The sequence below is a fragment of the Betta splendens genome, chromosome 2 (assembly GCF_900634795.4).
Source record: "Betta splendens chromosome 2, fBetSpl5.4, whole genome shotgun sequence".
Taxonomy (NCBI): Eukaryota; Metazoa; Chordata; class Actinopteri; order Anabantiformes; family Osphronemidae; genus Betta; species Betta splendens.
The window spans coordinates 14,196,087-14,220,525 of NC_040882.2; the positions used below are offsets into that span (position 1 = coordinate 14,196,087).

Genomic DNA, 24,439 nt, shown 5'->3' on the forward strand with positions numbered 1-24,439 from the left:
GGCCACTGTACCTGACAGCTGTATTTTTATTTACAACTAATATTTTAGGCAACATATTGCATTGAACTGTGAAATAAAACCCAAGATTTCCCCTTGACCATATCTGCATACCTTTCCATCAGTGCACACAGGTGAAGAACTACAGGTATGGCAGTAAATGAATCTTTCACTTCCTGATTCCTAAACCAAGAAGCAAAACTCATGCACGCTTTACAAACACTGTCTTACAGAAGCTAAACAGCTTGACATGAGGACTGCATTCAAGCAGCAGAGACTAACTGCTCCACAGTATAAATTCAGGGGTACGTAGATTTAAAATTCTATTATTGTGTTGTAAATGTGTTGATGTGTGCTATATATATATAAACAAATGCTTTTTTTTTCGAAGATTTGACACATGGATTATCGTCTGATTATCTTTGTGCTCACAGGTTGGTGACATTGTTTAATTATTTTAGTTGTGTTCCTGAGGCAATTACAGCTTAAAAAGGCTTCAGTGTGTGTTAAATGTGAGCAGCAAGAGAACAGACAGAGAAACAGTAAAGAGGCAAAATGTTATTTGGTTCATTTATTTCAGTGAAGCAACTAATAAAATAACAGAATGTTGCTTTGGCTGACTGTTTGAGCATAGACGTGAACATCATAGAAACTTTAAGTATGATCTGTTGATCTTACCTCATGGATACAAAACAGCCTTTACTTTGTTTTAGGAGCACTGATCAGTAACGCTTCTGTCCAAACACGACTGTTCTATTTTGTGAACACACCACTGAACTGGACTGATGCTCAGAGCTTCTGCAGACAGTTTTACTCTGACCTGGCTACTATAGAGAACACAGCAGATCTCTTTGCTGTTACAAACACAACGTCAAATTACACAGGTGAGTTCTCAGGACTAGACTCATGAATTGTCATGAACCATGCAGCCACAGTATGTGGGTGTTCATTGTCATATATGCTTTCAAACAGGCAAAGCTTGGATAGGTCTACTGAACATCTGGATATGGTCCCTGAATGACACCAGCCTCTATGGAGAAGGAGGAACAGGGTTTTTAAACTGGGGTCCTGGTTATCCTGTGTATGGACAACAATCCTGTGTGTTCCTGTTTGGTATCGAGACAAGTTATCCTGGCAAATGGGCTAGTTGGTACTGCACTCATGCATTACCATTTGTATGCTACAATGGTGAGTTTACAAATATACTGTTCATATGCACAGTAAACTAGCACCAGAACTCATACATCTACATATTTGTAATCTAACCTTTCCACTTTTTCTGGTATGTGTGCATATCATTATGTTTAGTACATGCTTGATGTTGTTAAGAGTTTTTTTTTTAAATCTATGTATGTTCAGGTGCAATAAATGGCGTATCATCTTTTGTGTTGGTTAACGACTTCATGAACTGGGCTGATGCTCAGAGCTATTGCAGGGAGCATTATGTGGATCTAGCCAGGTAAAGTGTTTACTGACAAAGAGGAAGATGTTACAGGACTGCATACGTCTGGATGTAATCGGTTTAAATTGTTTAAAAATACAACCTGGCATTTTAAAGGATATGTCAATATGTTTATTATAATGTGACAATATTATTTTAATGATTGTCTCTATTTTAATTCTGTCTGTGTTTATTTATATATTATTTCTAACATGCTGTGCCTATAGATTTAATGCTATTCATGTTCGTATTATCGTGCGGTACTTGGAGTGTTACAGTATTATAACATTTACTTTACTAGAAATATCAATTGTAAAACATCAACTCCATGAACAATTATTATATTTATCAATATCTTTTGTTTAATATATTTCACCTGTAAAATTAATTTGTTTCTGTTTCTCTCCCAGTATACGAAATGAGGCTGAAAATAGCATAATCACAAACTTAGCAGGAGTGTATGGTGTGTTCATTGGTCTGCACCAGGACGTGGTGTGGTCTGATGGAAGCACGTCTGTTTTTCGTAACTGGGCCAGTGGTGAGCCATACATGTACTCTAGTATAGACGAGTGCATCACCACATCATTCAATGACTCTGGACTCTGGTCAAATGATAACTGCTCTCTCAGTTCCCCATTCATCTGTTACACAACAGGTAAAGAATTGTGTTTCATTGTAATATTGTATACATACAAAAAGAGGCAAACAAGTACTGTATTTGAATCTAATAACTCATTTCTGTTCAGAACACATTTTTTTTTCTTTGTGGAGTTTGTGTACAGTGTACTGTATGTTCTCAATGTTTTCACAGTTTTCTCTAACACTCCAGAGAAAAACAATCAGGTTGACCAAAGTGAAACAAAAAATAATTTCAAAGCAGATAATTGGTGGTAAAAGGCAAAATAACTTTGGCTGCAAAGCAAGAAAAAGTTATGCTTAGAAGAATGTTAGAAAAGAATAAAAGCAAGTTGATGCTTTCTAGCTAAATCAGAGAGAACTAATTAATTTTGAACTTGCTTTACTTACTGTCCAAGAATAGCTGGTAGCTGGATGCAGCTGGATGGCTAAAGGTGTAGATGTAAGTGGAAAGTTATCAGTTATTACTAAGTGTTAAATCCTACATGGTTGATAACACAATTGCTCAAGGCGGTGACCCACTGAAAAGGGATTTTAGTATGCTGCTATACAATATGGACGATTCCCATGGGGTACTGTATAAAACAGAAAACAGAAACAGATCATAAAATTACTGCTAGGGAGGCCCTAAAAATGTTATACTGTACTGTACTGAGTAAATATAAAAATTAAATGCAGAAGTAGCGGAAGGTTTCAAGACTCAAAGTAAGGAAAACAAATTCCAGAATTAAAAATGACGATTTTCATTAACTGATCTTAACCTTGCTCCAAGAAGGAAAAAAGCATGTTGAACCATAATAGAGGTGAATTGTGAATGTCCAAGGTTACATTTTAGCCTGCAAATATCAGTTTATTTATCTTGTGAACCGTGTTGCGAGTAAACAGCTATATAAAAAATGAATAATTAAAGTCCAATGATCAATTCTACAGGATTTGTTTGTAAATACAAACAGGCTGATAATATTCATTGTCTCACACCTGATTTGTATGAACATTTATTTTATTAAATCCTTAGATAATGGTATTTGATATAACTACTATGACTGTTCACATGTTCATGTGCAAAGGCCACATCTAAATCACATGTTTGGTCATAGAGCCAACAAATGCAGGAAGCTTCAAATCAAAAGTTACAATGTCAGATTTTTTTATTCCACAAATCTTTTAAAGTTGCTGCTTTGTATGACAAATATTTTTAAAACTCCAAATTAAAACATGGCTAAACAGTATGATTACTTCTGTATATGTGACCGTTAGATTGTGGGATGCAAAATGGTTTGTGAATCAAAAGTTACCATGTCAGATGTTTTTTATCCCACAAATCTTGTTTTTAATCTTTAATTCCATCATTTTTTGGTGTAGCTCCATCAAATGCCCAAAGCTTTGGAGCAACCAGCCCAAATGAGACCAGTATCACTCTGCAGTGGAGTCAAGTAAACAATGGAGTCAATTTTATTCTTCAGTTCAATGGTACAGTTAGAACCATCACTGCACCAGCTGGAGGAGGACCAGTAACTCAGACAGTCTCATCTCTCACTGCTGGGACTGAATATACATTCACTCTGTTCTCTGTGTTTCACAATGTCAGAAGCAGTGGAGTAACCATCACTGCAGCCACTGGTAAGATGCTCTCTACTCTTACTTTATGGTATGTGATAATTACAGTACATGTACTTTGGAAATTGTAGGTTTGTACAGTATAAACATCTTTTTAAAAGCTAAAAATTAAAATATTGCTGATCAATACAATTACTTCTGAATATGTGACCGTTAGATTGTGGGATGCAAAATGGTTAGTGAATCAAAAGTCACCATTTCAGATGTTTTTTATTGCACAAATCTTGTTTTTAATCTTTAATTTCATCATTTTTTCGTGTAGCTCCATCAAATGCCCAAAGCTTTGGAGCAACTGCCCAAAATGAGACCAGTATCACTCTGCAGTGGAGTCAAGTAAACAATGGAGTCAATTTTATTCTTCAGTTTAATGGTACAGTTAGAACCATCACTGCACCTGTTGGAGGGGGACCAGTAACTCAGACAGTCTCATCTCTCACTGCTGGGACTGAATATACATTCACTCTGTTCTCTGTGTTTGACAATGTCAGAAGCAGTGGAGTAACCATCATTGCAGCCACTGGTAAGATTCTCTCTACTCTTACTGTGTTGTATGTGATAATTGCAGTACATGTACTTTGGAAATTGTAGGTTTGTACAGTATAAACATCTTTTTAAAAGCTAAAAATTAAAATATTGCTGATCAATACAATTACTTCTGAATATGTGACCGTTAGGTTGTGGGATGCAAAATGGTTTGTGAATCAAAAGTTACCATGTCAGATGTTTTTTATCCCACAAATCTTGTTTTTAATCTTTAATTCCATCATTTTTTGGTGTAGCTCCATCAAATGCCCAAAGCTTTGGAGCAACTGCTCAAAATGAGACCAGTATCACTCTGCAGTGGAGTCCAGTAAAGAATGGAGTCAGTTTTATTCTTCAGTTTAATGGGACAGTAAAAACCATCGCTGCACCTGTTGGAGGGGGACCAGTAACTCAGACAGTCTCATCTCTCTCTGCTGGGACTGAATATACATTCACTCTGTTCTCTGTGTTTGACAATGTCAGAAGCAGTGGAATAACCATCATTGCAGCCACTGGTAAGATGCTCTCTACTCTTACTGTGTTGTATGTGATAATTGCAGTACATGTACTTTGGAAATTGTTGGTTTGTACAGTATAAACATCTTTTTAAAAGCTAAAAATTAAAATATTGCTGGTCAATACGATTACTCCTGAATACAGTATGTGACCGTTAGATTGTGGGATGCAAAATGGTTATTGAATCAAAAGTCACCATTTCAGATGTTTTTTATTCCACAAATCTTGTTTTTAATCTTTAATTTCATCATTTTTTCGTGTAGCTCCATCAAATGCCCAAAGCTTTGGAGCAACTGCCCAAAATGAGACCAGTATCACTCTGCAGTGGAGTCAAGTAAACAATGGAGTCAATTTTATTCTTCAGTTTAATGGTACAGTTAGAACCATAGCTGCACCTGTTGGAGGAGGACCAGTAACTCAGACAGTCTCATCTCTCACTGCTGGGACTGAATATACATTCACTCTGTTCTCTGTGTTTGATAATGTCAGAAGCAGTGGCATAACCATCATTGCAGCCACTGGTAAGATTCTCTCTACTCTTACTGTGTTGTATGTGATAATTGCAGTACATGTACTTTGGAAATTGTTGGTTTGTACAGTATAAACATCTTTTTAAAAGCTTAAAATTAAAATATTGCTGGTCAATATGATTACTTCTGAATATGTGACCGTTAGATTGTGGGATGCAAAATGGTTATTGAATCAAAAGTCACCATTTCAGATGTTTTTTATTGCACAAATCTTGTTTTTAATCTTTAATTTCATCATTTTTTCGCGTAGCTCCATCAAATGCCCAAAGCTTTGGAGCAACTGCCCAAAATGAGACCAGTATCACTCTGCAGTGGAGTCAAGTAAACAATGGAGTCAATTTTATTCTTCAGTTTAATGGTACAGTTAGAACCATCACTGCACCTGTTGGAGGGGGACCAGTAACTCAGACAGTCTCATCTCTCACTGCTGGGACTGAATATACATTCACTCTGTTCTCTGTGTTTGACAATGTCAGAAGCAGTGGAGTAACCATCATTGCAGCCACTGGTAAGATGCTCTCTACTCTTACTGTGTTGTATGTGATAATTGCAGTACATGTACTTTGGAAATTGTTGGTTTGTACAGTATAAACATCTTTTTAAAAGCTAAAAATTAAAATATTGCTGATCAATACAATTACTTCTGAATATGTGACCGTTAGATTGTGGGATGCAAAATGGTTAGTGAATCAAAAGTCACCATTTCAGATGTTTTTTATTCCACAAATCTTGTTTTTAATCTTTAATTTCATCATTTTTTCTTGTAGCTCCATCAAATGCCCAAAGCTTTGGAGCAACTGCCCAAAATGAGACCAGTATCACTCTGCAGTGGAGTCAAGTAAACAATGGAGTCAATTTTATTCTTCAGTTTAATGGTACAGTTAGAACCATCACTGCACCTGTTGGAGGAGGACCAGTAACTCAGACAGTCTCATCTCTCACTGCTGGGACTGAATATACATTCACTCTGTTCTCTGTGTTTGACAATGTCAGAAGCAGTGGAGTAACGGTCACTGCAGCCACTGGTAAGATTCTCTCTACTCTTACTTTGTGGTATGTGATAATTACATGTACTTTGGAAATCGCTGGTTTGTACAGTATAAACATCTTTTTAAAAGCTAAAAATTAAAATATTGCTGATCAATACAATTACTTCTGAATATGTGACTGAATATGAGACAGAGAAACAGTAAAGAGGCAAAATGTTATTTGGTTCATTTATTTCAGTGAAGCAAATAATAAAACAACAGAATGTTGCTTTGGGTGACTGTTTGATCATAGACGTAAACATCATAAAAACTTTAAGTATGATTTGTCAATCTTACCTCATGGATACAAAACAGCCTTTACTTTGTTCTAGTAGCACCGATCAGTGTCCAAACACGACTGTTCTATTTTATGAACACACCACTGAACTGGACTGATGCTCGGAGCTTCTGCAGACAGTTTTACTCTGACCTGGCTACTATAGAGAACACAGCAGATCTCTTTGCTGTTACAAACACAACGTCAAATTACACAGGTGAGTTCTCAGGACTAGACTCATGAATTGTCATGAACCATGCAGCCACAGTATGTGGGTGTTCATTGTCATATATGCTTTCAAACAGGCAAAGCTTGGATAGGTCTACTGAACATCTGGATATGGTCCCTGAATGACACCAGCCTCTATGGAGAAGGAGGAACAGGGTTTTTAAACTGGGGTCCTGGTTATCCTGTGTATGGACAACAATCCTGTGTGTTCCTGTTTGGTATCGAGACAAGTTATCCTGGCAAATGGGCTAGTTGGTACTGCACTCATGCATTACCATTTGTATGCTACAATGGTGAGTTTACAAATATACTGTTCATATGCACAGTAAACTAGCACCAGAACTCATACATCTACATATTTGTAATCTAACCTTTCCACTTTTTCTGGTATGTGTGCATATCATTATGTTTAGTACATGCTTGATGTTGTTAAGAGTTTTTTTTTTAAATCTATGTATGTTCAGGTGCAATAAATGGCGTATCATCTTTTGTGTTGGTTAACGACTTCATGAACTGGGCTGATGCTCAGAGCTACTGCAGAAAGAACTATGTGGATCTAGCCAGGTACAGTGTTTACTGACAAAGAGGAAGATGTTACAGGACTGCATACGTCTGGATGTAATCGGTTTAAATTGTTTAAAAATACAACCTGGCATTTTAAAGGATATGTCAATATGTTTATTATAATGTGACAATATTATTTTAATGATTGTCTCTATTTTAATTCTGTCTGTGTTTATTTATATATTATTTCTAACATGCTGTGCCTATAGATTTAATGCTATTCATGTTCGTATTATCGTGCGGTACTTGGAGTGTTACAGTATTATAACATTTACTTTACTAGAAATATCAATTGTAAAACATCAACTCCATGAACAATTATTATATTTATCAATATCTTTTGTTTAATATATTTCACCTGTAAAATTAATTTGTTTCTGTTTCTCTCCCAGTATACGAAATGAGGCTGAAAATAGCATAATCACAAACTTAGCAGGAGTGTATGGTGTGTTCATTGGTCTGCACCAGGACGTGGTGTGGTCTGATGGAAGCACGTCTGTTTTTCGTAACTGGGCCAGTGGTGAGCCATACATGTACTCTAGTATAGACGAGTGCATCACCACATCATTCAATGACTCTGGACTCTGGTCAAATGATAACTGCTCTCTCAGTTCCCCATTCATCTGTTACACAACAGGTAAAGAATTGTGTTTCATTGTAATATTGTATACATACAAAAAGAGGCAAACAAGTACTGTATTTGAATCTAATAACTCATTTCTGTTCAGAACACATTTTTTTTTCTTTGTGGAGTTTGTGTACAGTGTACTGTATGTTCTCAATGTTTTCACAGTTTTCTCTAACACTCCAGAGAAAAACAATCAGGTTGACCAAAGTGAAACAAAAAATAATTTCAAAGCAGATAATTGGTGGTAAAAGGCAAAATAACTTTGGCTGCAAAGCAAGAAAAAGTTATGCTTAGAAGAATGTTAGAAAAGAATAAAAGCAAGTTGATGCTTTCTAGCTAAATCAGAGAGAACTAATTAATTTTGAACTTGCTTTACTTACTGTCCAAGAATAGCTGGTAGCTGGATGCAGCTGGATGGCTAAAGGTGTAGATGTAAGTGGAAAGTTATCAGTTATTACTAAGTGTTAAATCCTACATGGTTGATAACACAATTGCTCAAGGCGGTGACCCACTGAAAAGGGATTTTAGTATGCTGCTATACAATATGGACGATTCCCATGGGGTACTGTATAAAACAGAAAACAGAAACAGATCATAAAATTACTGCTAGGGAGGCCCTAAAAATGTTATACTGTACTGTACTGAGTAAATATAAAAATTAAATGCAGAAGTAGCGGAAGGTTTCAAGACTCAAAGTAAGGAAAACAAATTCCAGAATTAAAAATGACGATTTTCATTAACTGATCTTAACCTTGCTCCAAGAAGGAAAAAAGCATGTTGAACCATAATAGAGGTGAATTGTGAATGTCCAAGGTTACATTTTAGCCTGCAAATATCAGTTTATTTATCTTGTGAACCGTGTTGCGAGTAAACAGCTATATAAAAAATGAATAATTAAAGTCCAATGATCAATTCTACAGGATTTGTTTGTAAATACAAACAGGCTGATAATATTCATTGTCTCACACCTGATTTGTATGAACATTTATTTTATTAAATCCTTAGATAATGGTATTTGATATAACTACTATGACTGTTCACATGTTCATGTGCAAAGGCCACATCTAAATCACATGTTTGGTCATAGAGCCAACAAATGCAGGAAGCTTCAAATCAAAAGTTACAATGTCAGATTTTTTTATTCCACAAATCTTTTAAAGTTGCTGCTTTGTATGACAAATATTTTTAAAACTCCAAATTAAAACATGGCTAAACAGTATGATTACTTCTGAACATGTCACCGTTAGATTGTGGGATGCAAAATGGTTTGTGAATCAAAAGTTACCATGTCAGATGTTTTTTATCCCACAAATCTTGTTTTTAATCTTTAATTCCATCATTTTTTCATGTAGCTCCATCAAATGCCCAAAGCTTTGGAGCAACTGCCCAAAATGAGACCAGTATCACTCTGCAGTGGAGTCAAGTAAACAATGGAGTCAATTTTATTCTTCAGTTTAATGGTACAGTTAGAACCATCACTGCACCTGTTGGAGGAGGACCAGTAACTCAGACAGTCTCATCTCTCACTGCTGGGACTGAATATACATTCACTCTGTTCTCTGTGTTTGACAATGTCAGAAGCAGTGGAGTAACCATCATTGCAGCCACTGGTAAGATGCTCTCTACTCTTACTGTGTTGTATGTGATAATTGCAGTACATGTACTTTGGAAATTGTAGGTTTGTACAGTATAAACATCTTTTTAAAAGCTAAAAATTAAAATATTGCTGATCAATACAATTACTTCTGAATATGTGACCGTTAGATTGTGGGATGCAAAATGGTTAGTGAATCAAAAGTCACCATTTCAGATGTTTTTTATTGCACAAATCTTGTTTTTAATCTTTAATTTCATCATTTTTTCGTGTAGCTCCATCAAATGCCCAAAGCTTTGGAGCAACTGCCCAAAATGAGACCAGTATCACTCTGCAGTGGAGTCAAGTAAACAATGGAGTCAATTTTATTCTTCAGTTTAATGGTACAGTTAGAACCATCACTGCACCTGTTGGAGGGGGACCAGTAACTCAGACAGTCTCATCTCTCACTGCTGGGACTGAATATACATTCACTCTGTTCTCTGTGTTTGACAATGTCAGAAGCAGTGGAGTAACGATCATTGCAGCCACTGGTAAGATGCTCTCTACTCTTACTGTGTTGTATGTGATAATTGCAGTACATGTACTTTGGAAATTGTAGGTTTGTACAGTATAAACATCTTTTTAAAAGCTAAAAATTAAAATATTGCTGATCAATACAATTACTTCTGAATATGTGACCGTTAGGTTGTGGGATGCAAAATGGTTTGTGAATCAAAAGTTACCATGTCAGATGTTTTTTATCCCACAAATCTTGTTTTTAATCTTTAATTCCATCATTTTTTGGTGTAGCTCCATCAAATGCCCAAAGCTTTGGAGCAACTGCTCAAAATGAGACCAGTATCACTCTGCAGTGGAGTCCAGTAAAGAATGGAGTCAGTTTTATTCTTCAGTTTAATGGGACAGTAAAAACCATCGCTGCACCTGTTGGAGGGGGACCAGTAACTCAGACAGTCTCATCTCTCTCTGCTGGGACTGAATATACATTCACTCTGTTCTCTGTGTTTGACAATGTCAGAAGCAGTGGAATAACCATCATTGCAGCCACTGGTAAGATGCTCTCTACTCTTACTGTGTTGTATGTGATAATTGCAGTACATGTACTTTGGAAATTGTTGGTTTGTACAGTATAAACATCTTTTTAAAAGCTAAAAATTAAAATATTGCTGGTCAATACGATTACTCCTGAATACAGTATGTGACCGTTAGATTGTGGGATGCAAAATGGTTATTGAATCAAAAGTCACCATTTCAGATGTTTTTTATTCCACAAATCTTGTTTTTAATCTTTAATTTCATCATTTTTTCGTGTAGCTCCATCAAATGCCCAAAGCTTTGGAGCAACTGCCCAAAATGAGACCAGTATCACTCTGCAGTGGAGTCAAGTAAACAATGGAGTCAATTTTATTCTTCAGTTTAATGGTACAGTTAGAACCATCACTGCACCTGTTGGAGGAGGACCAGTAACTCAGACAGTCTCATCTCTCACTGCTGGGACTGAATATACATTCACTCTGTTCTCTGTGTTTGATAATGTCAGAAGCAGTGGCATAACCATCATTGCAGCCACTGGTAAGATTCTCTCTACTCTTACTGTGTTGTATGTGATAATTGCAGTACATGTACTTTGGAAATTGTTGGTTTGTACAGTATAAACATCTTTTTAAAAGCTTAAAATTAAAATATTGCTGGTCAATATGATTACTTCTGAATATGTGACCGTTAGATTGTGGGATGCAAAATGGTTATTGAATCAAAAGTCACCATTTCAGATGTTTTTTATTGCACAAATCTTGTTTTTAATCTTTAATTTCATCATTTTTTCGCGTAGCTCCATCAAATGCCCAAAGCTTTGGAGCAACTGCCCAAAATGAGACCAGTATCACTCTGCAGTGGAGTCAAGTAAACAATGGAGTCAATTTTATTCTTCAGTTTAATGGTACAGTTAGAACCATCACTGCACCTGTTGGAGGGGGACCAGTAACTCAGACAGTCTCATCTCTCACTGCTGGGACTGAATATACATTCACTCTGTTCTCTGTGTTTGACAATGTCAGAAGCAGTGGAGTAACGGTCACTGCAGCCACTGGTAAGATTCTCTCTACTCTTACTTTGTGGTATGTGATAATTACATGTACTTTGGAAATCGCTGGTTTGTACAGTATAAACATCTTTTTAAAAGCTAAAAATTAAAATATTGCTGATCAATACAATTACTTCTGAATATGTGACTGAATATGAGACAGAGAAACAGTAAAGAGGCAAAATGTTATTTGGTTCATTTATTTCAGTGAAGCAAATAATAAAACAACAGAATGTTGCTTTGGGTGACTGTTTGATCATAGACGTAAACATCATAAAAACTTTAAGTATGATTTGTCAATCTTACCTCATGGATACAAAACAGCCTTTACTTTGTTCTAGTAGCACCGATCAGTGTCCAAACACGACTGTTCTATTTTATGAACACACCACTGAACTGGACTGATGCTCGGAGCTTCTGCAGACAGTTTTACTCTGACCTGGCTACTATAGAGAACACAGCAGATCTCTTTGCTGTTACAAACACAACGTCAAATTACACAGGTGAGTTCTCAGGACTAGACTCATGAATTGTCATGAACCATGCAGCCACAGTATGTGGGTGTTCATTGTCATATATGCTTTCAAACAGGCAAAGCTTGGATAGGTCTACTGAACATCTGGATATGGTCCCTGAATGACACCAGCCTCTATGGAGAAGGAGGAACAGGGTTTTTAAACTGGGGTCCTGGTTATCCTGTGTATGGACAACAATCCTGTGTGTTCCTGTTTGGTATCGAGACAAGTTATCCTGGCAAATGGGCTAGTTGGTACTGCACTCATGCATTACCATTTGTATGCTACAATGGTGAGTTTACAAATATACTGTTCATATGCACAGTAAACTAGCACCAGAACTCATACATCTACATATTTGTAATCTAACCTTTCCACTTTTTCTGGTATGTGTGCATATCATTATGTTTAGTACATGCTTGATGTTGTTAAGAGTTTTTTTTTTAAATCTATGTATGTTCAGGTGCAATAAATGGCGTATCATCTTTTGTGTTGGTTAACGACTTCATGAACTGGGCTGATGCTCAGAGCTACTGCAGAAAGAACTATGTGGATCTAGCCAGGTACAGTGTTTACTGACAAAGAGGAAGATGTTACAGGACTGCATACGTCTGGATGTAATCGGTTTAAATTGTTTAAAAATACAACCTGGCATTTTAAAGGATATGTCAATATGTTTATTATAATGTGACAATATTATTTTAATGATTGTCTCTATTTTAATTCTGTCTGTGTTTATTTATATATTATTTCTAACATGCTGTGCCTATAGATTTAATGCTATTCATGTTCGTATTATCGTGCGGTACTTGGAGTGTTACAGTATTATAACATTTACTTTACTAGAAATATCAATTGTAAAACATCAACTCCATGAACAATTATTATATTTATCAATATCTTTTGTTTAATATATTTCACCTGTAAAATTAATTTGTTTCTGTTTCTCTCCCAGTATACGAAATGAGGCTGAAAATAGCATAATCACAAACTTAGCAGGAGTGTATGGTGTGTTCATTGGTCTGCACCAGGACGTGGTGTGGTCTGATGGAAGCACGTCTGTTTTTCGTAACTGGGCCAGTGGTGAGCCATACATGTACTCTAGTATAGACGAGTGCATCACCACATCATTCAATGACTCTGGACTCTGGTCAAATGATAACTGCTCTCTCAGTTCCCCATTCATCTGTTACACAACAGGTAAAGAATTGTGTTTCATTGTAATATTGTATACATACAAAAAGAGGCAAACAAGTACTGTATTTGAATCTAATAACTCATTTCTGTTCAGAACACATTTTTTTTTCTTTGTGGAGTTTGTGTACAGTGTACTGTATGTTCTCAATGTTTTCACAGTTTTCTCTAACACTCCAGAGAAAAACAATCAGGTTGACCAAAGTGAAACAAAAAATAATTTCAAAGCAGATAATTGGTGGTAAAAGGCAAAATAACTTTGGCTGCAAAGCAAGAAAAAGTTATGCTTAGAAGAATGTTAGAAAAGAATAAAAGCAAGTTGATGCTTTCTAGCTAAATCAGAGAGAACTAATTAATTTTGAACTTGCTTTACTTACTGTCCAAGAATAGCTGGTAGCTGGATGCAGCTGGATGGCTAAGGGTGTAGATGTAAGTGGAAAGTTATCAGTTATTACTAAGTGTTAAATCCTACATGGTTGATAACACAATTGCTCAAGGCGGTGACCCACTGAAAAGGGATTTTAGTATGCTGCTATACAATATGGACGATTCCCATGGGGTACTGTATAAAACAGAAAACAGAAACAGATCATAAAATTACTGCTAGGGAGGCCCTAAAAATGTTATACTGTACTGTACTGAGTAAATATAAAAATTAAATGCAGAAGTAGCGGAAGGTTTCAAGACTCAAAGTAAGGAAAACAAATTCCAGAATTAAAAATGACGATTTTCATTAACTGATCTTAACCTTGCTCCAAGAAGGAAAAAAGCATGTTGAACCATAATAGAGGTGAATTGTGAATGTCCAAGGTTACATTTTAGCCTGCAAATATCAGTTTATTTATCTTGTGAACCGTGTTGCGAGTAAACAGCTATATAAAAAATGAATAATTAAAGTCCAATGATCAATTCTACAGGATTTGTTTGTAAATACAAACAGGCTGATAATATTCATTGTCTCACACCTGATTTGTATGAACATTTATTTTATTAAATCCTTAGATAATGGTATTTGATATAACTACTATGACTGTTCACATGTTCATGTGCAAAGGCCACATCTAAATCACATGTTTGGTCATAGAGCCAACAAATGCAGGAAGCTTCAAATCAAAAGTTACAATGTCAGATTTTTTTATTCCACAAATCTTTTAAAGTTGCTGCTTTGTATGACAAATATTTTTAAAACTCCAAATTAAAACATGGCTAAACAGTATGATTACTTCTGAACATGTCACCGTTAGATTGTGGGATGCAAAATGGTTATTGAATCAAAAGTCACCATTTCAGATGTTTTTTATTCCACAAATCTTGTTTTTAATCTTTAATTTCATCATTTTTTCGTGTAGCTCCATCAAATGCCCAAAGCTTTGGAGCAACTGCCCAAAATGAGACCAGTATCACTCTGCAGTGGAGTCAAGTAAACAATGGAGTCAATTTTATTCTTCAGTTTAATGGTACAGTTAGAACCATCACTGCACCTGTTGGAGGGGGACCAGTAACTCAGACAGTCTCATCTCTCACTGCTGGGACTGAATATACATTCACTCTGTTCTCTGTGTTTGACAATGTCAGAAGCAGTGGAGTAACCATCATTGCAGCCACTGGTAAGATGCTCTCTACTCTTACTGTGTTGTATGTGATAATTGCAGTACATGTACTTTGGAAATTGTAGGTTTGTACAGTATAAACATCTTTTTAAAAGCTAAAAATTAAAATATTGCTCATCAATACAATTACTTCTGAATATGTGACCGTTAGATTGTGGGATGCAAAATGGTTATTGAATCAAAAGTCACCATTTCAGATGTTTTTTATTGCACAAATCTTGTTTTTAATCTTTAATTTCATCATTTTTTCGTGTAGCTCCATCAAATGCCCAAAGCTTTGGAGCAACTGCTCAAAATGAGACCAGTATCACTCTGCAGTGGAGTCCAGTAAAGAATGGAGTCAGTTTTATTCTTCAGTTTAATGGGACAGTAAAAACCATCGCTGCACCTGTTGGAGGGGGACCAGTAACTCAGACAGTCTCATCTCTCTCTGCTGGGACTGAATATACATTCACTCTGTTCTCTGTGTTTGACAATGTCAGAAGCAGTGGAATAACCATCATTGCAGCCACTGGTAAGATGCTCTCTACTCTTACTGTGTTGTATGTGATAATTGCAGTACATGTACTTTGGAAATTGTTGGTTTGTACAGTATAAACATCTTTTTAAAAGCTAAAAATTAAAATATTGCTGGTCAATACGATTACTCCTGAATACAGTATGTGACCGTTAGATTGTGGGATGCAAAATGGTTATTGAATCAAAAGTCACCATTTCAGATGTTTTTTATTCCACAAATCTTGTTTTTAATCTTTAATTTCATCATTTTTTCGTGTAGCTCCATCAAATGCCCAAAGCTTTGGAGCAACTGCCCAAAATGAGACCAGTATCACTCTGCAGTGGAGTCAAGTAAACAATGGAGTCAATTTTATTCTTCAGTTTAATGGTACAGTTAGAACCATCACTGCACCTGTTGGAGGGGGACCAGTAACTCAGACAGTCTCATCTCTCACTGCTGGGACTGAATATACATTCACTCTGTTCTCTGTGTTTGACAATGTCAGAAGCAGTGGAGTAACCATCATTGCAGCCACTGGTAAGATGCTCTCTACTCTTACTGTGTTGTATGTGATAATTGCAGTACATGTACTTTGGAAATTGTAGGTTTGTACAGTATAAACATCTTTTTAAAAGCTAAAAATTAAAATATTGCTCATCAATACAATTACTTCTGAATATGTGACCGTTAGATTGTGGGATGCAAAATGGTTATTGAATCAAAAGTCACCATTTCAGATGTTTTTTATTGCACAAATCTTGTTTTTAATCTTTAATTTCATCATTTTTTCGTGTAGCTCCATCAAATGCCCAAAGCTTTGGAGCAACTGCTCAAAATGAGACCAGTATCACTCTGCAGTGGAGTCCAGTAAAGAATGGAGTCAGTTTTATTCTTCAGTTTAATGGGACAGTAAAAACCATCGCTGCACCTGTTGGAGGGGGACCAGTAACTCAGACAGTCTCATCTCTCTCTGCTGGGACTGAATATACATTCACTCTGTTCTCTGTGTTTGACAATGTCAGAAGCAGTGGAGTAACAATCATTGCAGCCACTGGTAAGATGCTCTCTACTCTTACTGTGTTGTATGTGATAATTGCAGTACATGTACTTTGGAAATTGTAGGTTTGTACAGTATAAACATCTTTTTAAAAGCTAAAAATTAAAATATTGCTCATCAATACAATTACTTCTGAATATGTGACCGTTAGATTGTGGGATGCAAAATGGTCATTGAATCAAAAGTCACCATTTCAGATGTTTTTTATTGCACAAATCTTGTTTTTAATCTTTAATTTCATCATTTTTTCGTGTAGCTCCATCAAATGCCCAAAGCTTTGGAGCAACTGCTCAAAATGAGACCAGTATCACTCTGCAGTGGAGTCCAGTAAAGAATGGAGTCAGTTTTATTCTTCAGTTTAATGGGACAGTAAAAACCATCGCTGCACCTGTTGGAGGGGGACCAGTAACTCAGACAGTCTCATCTCTCTCTGCTGGGACTGAATATACATTCACTCTGTTCTCTGTGTTTGACAATGTCAGAAGCAGTGGAGTAACAATCATTGCAGCCACTGGTAAGGTTCTCTCTAACCGTGTTGTATTTGATAATCACATGTACTTTGTAAATTGCTAGTTTCTATAAACAACTTTTTGAAAACTAAAAATTAAAATATTGCTGATCAATACGATTACTTCTGAATATCTGACCGTTAGATTGCGGGGTGCAAAATGGTTTGTGAATCAAAAGTTACCATGTCAGATGTTTTTGTTATCCCACAAATCTTATTTTAAATCTTTAATTCCTTTTTTTAGCTCCATCAAATGCCCAAAGCTTTGGAGCAACTGCCCAAAATGAGACCAGTATCACTCTGCAGTGGAGTCCAGTAAAGAATAGAGTCAGTTTTATTCTTCAGTTTAATGGTACAGTTAGAACCATAACTGCACCTGTTGGAGGAGGACCAGTAACTCAAACAGTCTCATCTCTCACTGCTGGGACTGAATATACATTCACTCTGTTCTCTGTGTTTGACAATGTCAGAAGCAGTGGAGTAACGATCATTGCAGCCACTGGTAAGATTCTCTCCACTCTTACCGTGTTGTAAGTCATGTTACATGTTTTAAAGTTGCTGGTTGGTATTCAAGATTTAAGATTCAACAAAACTTTATTAATCCCAAAGGGAAATTATTCTGCACACTTTGATCACAGTCACAGATGGAGGTACTGTACACACAAGAAGGAAGGGAGATTAAAAATATAAATGCTAACACATCGACACACACTCCCATCAAGTCTAATTACTATTGTCTATTTACATCTAATTAGTAGCTAAAGTTTATTTTACTATATTGCATGAATGAAGATCAACCCTTACAGACAGAGGAGGAATTATACAGGCTGACGGCCATCGGTAGGAAGGATCTCCGCTGTTCTGTGGAGCACCTACTGTAATACTGAACAGCCTCTGGCTGAAGGTGCTCCTCTTGCCAGCCAGCACACTGTGTAGGGGGTGGGAGGTATTGTCTATGATAGAGAGGAGTTGGACCAGCATCCTCCTCTCAGCTACAGCAAGTAGGGGGTCCAGCTCCACCCCCAGAACAGAACCAGCCCTCTTGATGAGTTTGTCCAGTCTGTTACTGTTTGCTACAATTATGCTGCTGCCCCACAGACCACAGCGTAAAACACTACACAGACTCATAGAACATCCTCAGCATGGAGCTGCAAACGTAGAAGGACCTGAGCCTCCTCAGAAAGTACATTCTGCTCTAAGCCTTCTTGTACACAGCTGAGGAGTTCTTTTTCCAGTGCAGTTTATTGTCCAGATACACTCCCAGGTATTTGTACATGGTCACCACCTCCATCCCTTCCTTTTCAATAGTGACTGGACTCCCAGATTTCCTAAAGTCCCTCACCAGCTCCTTAGTTTTACTGATGTTCAATTGGAGGTGGTTCTGTCCACAGAGCTGTCCACCACTCCCTGATACTCTGTGATGTCACCACCCTGGATACGTTCTACAACAGCAGAGTCATCAGAGAACGTTTGGACATGACAAGACTCTGAGCTGTACCTGAAGTATGAGGTGTACAGGGTGAAGAGCAAGGGTGACAGGATTGTACCCTGTGGAGCTCCTGTGCTGCAGGCCATGGTGTTAGAGACACAATTTTGTACTGAGGTAGTCCACAATCCATGAGATCAGGGGGGGCTCAACCTGCATGTTTTTTTTAGTTTCTGTCCCAGCAGTGCAGGCTGGATGGTGTTAAATGCACTGAAGAAATCAAAAAACATGACCCTCACTGAGGCTTGTTCAGGTGGTTGTAGATGCGATGGAGCAGATGTATGATTACATCATCCACTCCTAGTTGTGGTTTATATGCAAACTGGGGGGGTCAACTGAGGGTTTGACCAGAGAGCGCATGGAGTCCAGGATTAGTCTCTCAAAAGCCTTCATGATGTGAGAGGTCAGAGCCATGGGTCTGTAGTCGTTGAGACTCTGGGACGTGGCGTCTTATTCACTGGCACAATACATGACTTTTTCCACCCAAGTGGAACTCTCTCCAGCTGCAGGCTCAGGTTGAAGATGTGTTGGAAGACACCACACAACTGGGGAGCACAGACTTTCAGCACCATTGGGCTGATTCCATTAGGTCCTGCAGCCTTTGTTGGATGAAGCTTGTTCAGCTTCTTTCTCACCTGATCCGCTGTGATCGTGTGTGATGTGGAGGTAGATGGGCCCAGTGGGTGATGTAAAGAGGGGCCTATCTTGGGCAGCGGGGGTTTATGAGCCCAACCTGGAATCTATTAAAGAAGCTATTAAGTTTGTTGGCCCTGTCCACAGACCCCTCAGTCACCTGCTTGCTGGACTTGTAGCTGGTGATGGTCCCCGGTGACTTGTTCTGAAGTCTGTGCTCCAGTTTCCCCTCCCAGTTTTCTCTGGACGCTCCTAGCTGCCTCCCTGTCCCCAGACCTGAATGCTTTCTTCTTTTCATTCAGGGTGGCTTTGATAGCAATAGTGACCCATGGATTGTTGTTAGAAAAGCAACGAAAAGGTTATCAGGTACATGGGTGTTCATGCAGATATTTCTATAATCTGTGACGCAGTCTGTCAGTCGGTCAGTGTCCTCCCCATGAGGTTCACAGAGAGCCTCCCAGTCAGTGTCTTCAAAGCAGCTCTGCAGAGCAACACGGTTCTCATCTGTCCACCTTTTAATAATTTTAATGGTGGCAGGCAGCCTTTGAACCTGAGGTGTGTATTGTGGCAGCAGATGAATCAAATTGTGATCCGACTTTCCCAGAGGGGGAGGGCAGTGGAAGAGTAGGCAGCCTTAACATTAGCATAAATGATGTCCAGTGTCTTCTCACCTCTGGTGGGACAGCTTACACACTGGGTGAATTTAAACAGACATGACTTGTAAACAGTCATCAGATAACGTGTGGAAACTCTCTCGGTAAATGCAGCCAGGTCTCCGTAAAACTCATTAAACTGCACTCAGGAAAGATTTTCTCCTCTCTTACTATAGCTGAACAATATTTTTAAATATGTTTAAAACTCTGAATTAAAACTTTGCTAATCAAAAAGAAGGCTTTTGTTTAGGTTCAGGTTATTTGTGATTGTTAGACTGTGGGATGCAAAATGGTTTGTGAATCAAAAGTTACCATGTCAGATGTTTTTTTATCCCACAAATCCTGTTTTTAATCTTTAATTCCATCATTTTTTTGGTGTAGCTCCGTCAAATGCCCAAAGCTTTGGAGCAACTGCCCAAAATGAGACCAGTATCACTCTGCAGTGGAGTCAAGTAAACAATGGAGTCAGTTTTATTCTTCAGTTTAATGGTACAGTTAGAACCATCACTGCACCTGTTGGAGGAGGACCAGTAACTCAGACAGTCTCATCTCTCACTGCTGGGACTGAATATACATTCACTCTGTTCTCTGTGTTTGACAATGTCAGAAGCAGTGGAGTAACGGTCACTGCAGCCACTGGTAAGATTCTCTCTACTCTTACTGTGTTGTATGTGATAATTACAGTACATGTACTTTGGAAATTTCTGGTTTGTATGAACATCTTTTTTAAAGCTAAAAATTAAAACATTGCCAATCAGTACAATTACTTCTGAATATGTGACCGTTTGATTGTGGGATGCAAAATGGTTTGTGAATCAAAAGTTACCATGTCAGATGTTTTTTTATCCCACAAATCTTATTTTTAATCTTTAATTCCATCCTTTTTTGGTGTAGCTCCATCAAATGCCCAAAACTTTGGAGCAACTGCCCAAAATGAGACCAGTATCACTCTGCAGTGGAGTCAAGTAAACAATGGAGTCAGTTTTATTCTTCAGTTCAATGGTACAGAGACAAACATCACTGCACCTGTTGGAGGAGGACCAGTAACTCAGACAGTCTCATCTCTCACTGCTGGGACTGAATATACATTCACTCTGTTCTCTGTTTTCGACAATGTCAGAAGCAGTGGAGTAACAATCACTGAAGTTACTCGTAAGATGCTCTTTATTCTTACTGTGTTGTAGATGAATAATTACATGTACCTTTAAATCAAATCAATGTCATCGTACTAGATTATAGCTAAATGACACTTTTAACTACAGTAAGTAATAGTAGCACATTGCAATAGCAATCATACAAATATGTGCAAATCAGACAAATTTGAATTGCTGTTGTTGATGTTTTGTCATTTTTAGTATATTTATCCTGCACTACATATATTTATTTGTATAAATGTGGACATTTCAAAAGATTAATTATTATTAATTATTATTTCATTAATATTATTCTTTTTCTTTATCTAAACAAACACTTTGCCTCACAACTCCCACACTGGTCCTTCAGCAAATCCTCCATGTAAGTATATAGTTTTATATTATATTGTCATTATAAGTTCTACATTATACTATATGTTGCTCTGAATATTTGACATTAATGGTCAAATTATCTAATTTAGCTACACGTTCAAACATATTTATAATCCACAACAACATTTAGTGTTGCGCTTAATATACTGTAGCTTTGTCACATTTAATTTGTCATATTCGTGCCATTTTTTAATTTGTGTTCATTATTTGAACAGATTCTGTTGTTAGACTGAACATCAGATTATCGTCATCTTCTCAAATATCACCTTCAGACATTGAAAGTTTTTTAAAGCAGGTGAGGATTTTTTTTAAAGTGTGTTTTTCTTCTTTGTTGTAATAAACCAACAGACATCTCACCTAAATAGTTTTTCTTGCCTTCCAGCTCATCAGCCGGTCAGGACTCTCACCAAAGTTGTGGTCTGCAAAAATCAAGACTGTTTAAATGATCGGCTGATGACTAGATGATGAAATAACTATGAGAACTGTAATCATCATAACATAGTGTGTGAGAAAAATGCCTAACAAAAGTAATGTTTAACAAAGTATTATTTTATTTTACTTTTTTCATGTATAATGTAGACTTCTTTTTTCTTGCTTTTTATTGTTTGTGACTTAAGGGTCAAACTAGAAATGAAGGAGGGATCACGTGCTGCCAACCAGATGTAGCAGATTCAAATTTAATAATTTAATATTAATGCAGATACATTATAATCAAGATGGAACAGCAGTTTGAAGCGGAGCCTCAGCCCGCACACCTGCAGTTACAGCCCGTTCAATCTCGGCCAAGAAACCTTTGACTTCAGGTTTCTCTCCAGTTTTGTTCACCGATCCAGAGTCAGATGTGGGCGGAACTGCCCACACTGTTTGAGGTGTTTGAGTCTGCGTCACTGATCTGGAATCAGCATTACGGGCACCATTTGAATTTCGTTAGCAACATAAGCTAACGCTATCCCCAGCAGTTCACAAAATGAAAAGCAGCACCTCGTCACTTTACTCAAACTTTACAGCGCAAGCTGAAACAAACAGTCGAATATGTTACTTACAGTGCTAATCTAACCATTCCGTCCCGGCTGTTTTTCCAGTTTCTTCCCTGTATCCTGAAGCTACTTTTTAGCTCGACGAAGCTGTGACAGCTTTGTCCACTCTGCGTACTGTAACTCGTGTGGGCTGCACTCTGTATCATACAAGTAACCCTGAATATCAGACTATTCTATCACTGTAGAACTTGCTGTCTTCTAAATAATCCAGAGCAGGTTGTCCGACCATTGAATATTAGTGCTGTAGGTGTATGGGGTCCGTGCATGAAGTGCAATTCATTATTGATGTATAAAATGAACATTGAATAACGTCTTTTTATGTGGTGTTTCGTTGAAGTAAGTCAGTAAAACACATTTGTGACTCACTGATTTACTCATTCTTCTTTTCTCCACTTTGAAAACGAAATAAGAAAAAGGGAAACCGGGGGCGGGGCCAGTCGCCGGACTTTCACAATAAATCACCCAAGAGCGTTTGAAGCAAAATATTGACAAACATTTGTAACTCTTGGGATGGTTTGACACCCATGTTGTTAACATTAATCAATGATACAATGATTTATTTAGCCAAAGCCCATCTCGTTTATGACAACTGTCGATTACGTTACGACACATGACAGTACGTTTGGCATCTGCTAAAGGAGTCCGGTCACTTACAACTCACCTGCCACCAAAGCTTAGCTATTTTTATATTCCTTTTATGGTGAAACCATGTAATCGCGAACTCATTGTGAGCTTTCATTACTCTAATGTGCATTGCATCAACCTTGTGAGGCAGATTCTGTGGCGTAGGGTCTCTGATCAGAAGATCCTTCAAGCAAGCTCAAGGTGTTATGTACAGAGCAGAGGAATGCCTGGGCTGCAGAGGATTTTTTTTTTAAATTTTCCATCACTGTCAGTATTGGTTTAGTAGTCATCATACCTTGCATTGAACATCTGTGTGTTCTTATGACAGTAAAGCAGTAATCCTTTTTTTCACAAAACATTTGTAGTCAGCGCTACCTATATGTTTTTTAACCAATGTTTATTTTTCCAAGTTTAAATTCATTTTCTTCTCAAGAGACAATTTTAACATAAACATTCTATAAAACAATTTTAATAAAACTTTCCAAGTCACTTTGGTAAAAGCATTTGCCAAATCACAAAATCTTCTCCAAGTCTTAACTTTATAGAACATGTAAAATGTGATATTATCTATCAGCATAGAAACATATAAAACAATGGATTAAGTATTTTAAAACAATTTGCTAAATGACCTTCGGACTGTTTTCCTCAGATCAGGATGACAGACGAATCAGAACACTATGGGTTCACCTCTTGTAATGCAGTCCCAAATCACTGTTGTGTCTGGAAATGACTGAGCAAAACATAGCTCTGTGTGCTGTTATTCCTCTGGGGTCTGGAAGGGATTTTGTCCAAAAGAGGACATTCTTGTCAATGATGACTGTCTCTCTGCCTCATATACTGTAGGTCAGCTGCCACAGATTGGGCAGTAAGGTTTTGGTCATGTTTGGACAACCTGCCTGCGCCAGTTGGTTAGGTATTCCTCTGCTTACAAAATACCAAGGTTACATTAAGTAACACTTATACTTTACAAATGTAATGTTGAAAAAAAAATGTTTTCCATCATTATTACAGCTATTACCGTTATAGACTGTAATTGTAATCATAGAAAACACTAATTATAAGAGGCAGTGATACTATAGTTTATGCATAAATAAAGGCCTGTAACCAAAGTGCATAATATATAACTGTGCAAACATATTGATAATTTGTGTCATGTGTCATTTGTGTGATTGGATAAAACAAAAAATCTATATAAATAGAAATATAAAATTACAATTTACCAGGCACTCAGTGGGCATTCCATGCTTCCACAAATCTGCGTGAACCAATGCTTGCCACTTGACATGCCAGAGTGGACATGCAGAATTAGACAGTTTGGAACCCAAAATTTATGATTTCCTGATTGTCTAGGTTCTTTAGGCATCTTTTAATTGGATAGTTTACCCAGTTGTTCACCTAATACATCAGAAATACAACAAAAATTTGTTTAGAAAATT

General features: G+C 37.2%; 1 protein-coding gene across 1 annotated transcript; it reads left to right on the top strand.

Moving 5' to 3' along the window:
- The first annotated feature begins 230 nt into the window (after nucleotides 1–230).
- Nucleotides 231–23,872, top strand: LOC121202083 (uncharacterized). Its single transcript, XM_055502438.1, has 29 exons — nucleotides 231–302; nucleotides 389–431; nucleotides 711–881; nucleotides 970–1,185; nucleotides 1,357–1,456; nucleotides 1,849–2,093; nucleotides 3,954–4,211; nucleotides 4,471–4,728; nucleotides 4,993–5,250; nucleotides 5,510–5,767; nucleotides 6,027–6,284; nucleotides 6,620–6,781; nucleotides 6,870–7,085; nucleotides 7,257–7,356; nucleotides 7,749–7,993; nucleotides 10,371–10,628; nucleotides 10,893–11,150; nucleotides 11,410–11,667; nucleotides 12,003–12,164; nucleotides 12,253–12,468; nucleotides 12,640–12,739; nucleotides 13,132–13,376; nucleotides 14,720–14,977; nucleotides 15,237–15,494; nucleotides 15,759–16,016; nucleotides 20,198–20,455; nucleotides 20,711–20,968; nucleotides 21,320–21,331; nucleotides 23,847–23,872. Exons 2-29 carry the CDS (start codon nucleotides 398–400, stop codon nucleotides 23,870–23,872), a joined length of 5,604 nt encoding a protein of 1,867 aa, XP_055358413.1. The 5' UTR covers nucleotides 231–302; nucleotides 389–397.
- Nucleotides 23,873–24,439: the final 567 nt, after the last annotated feature.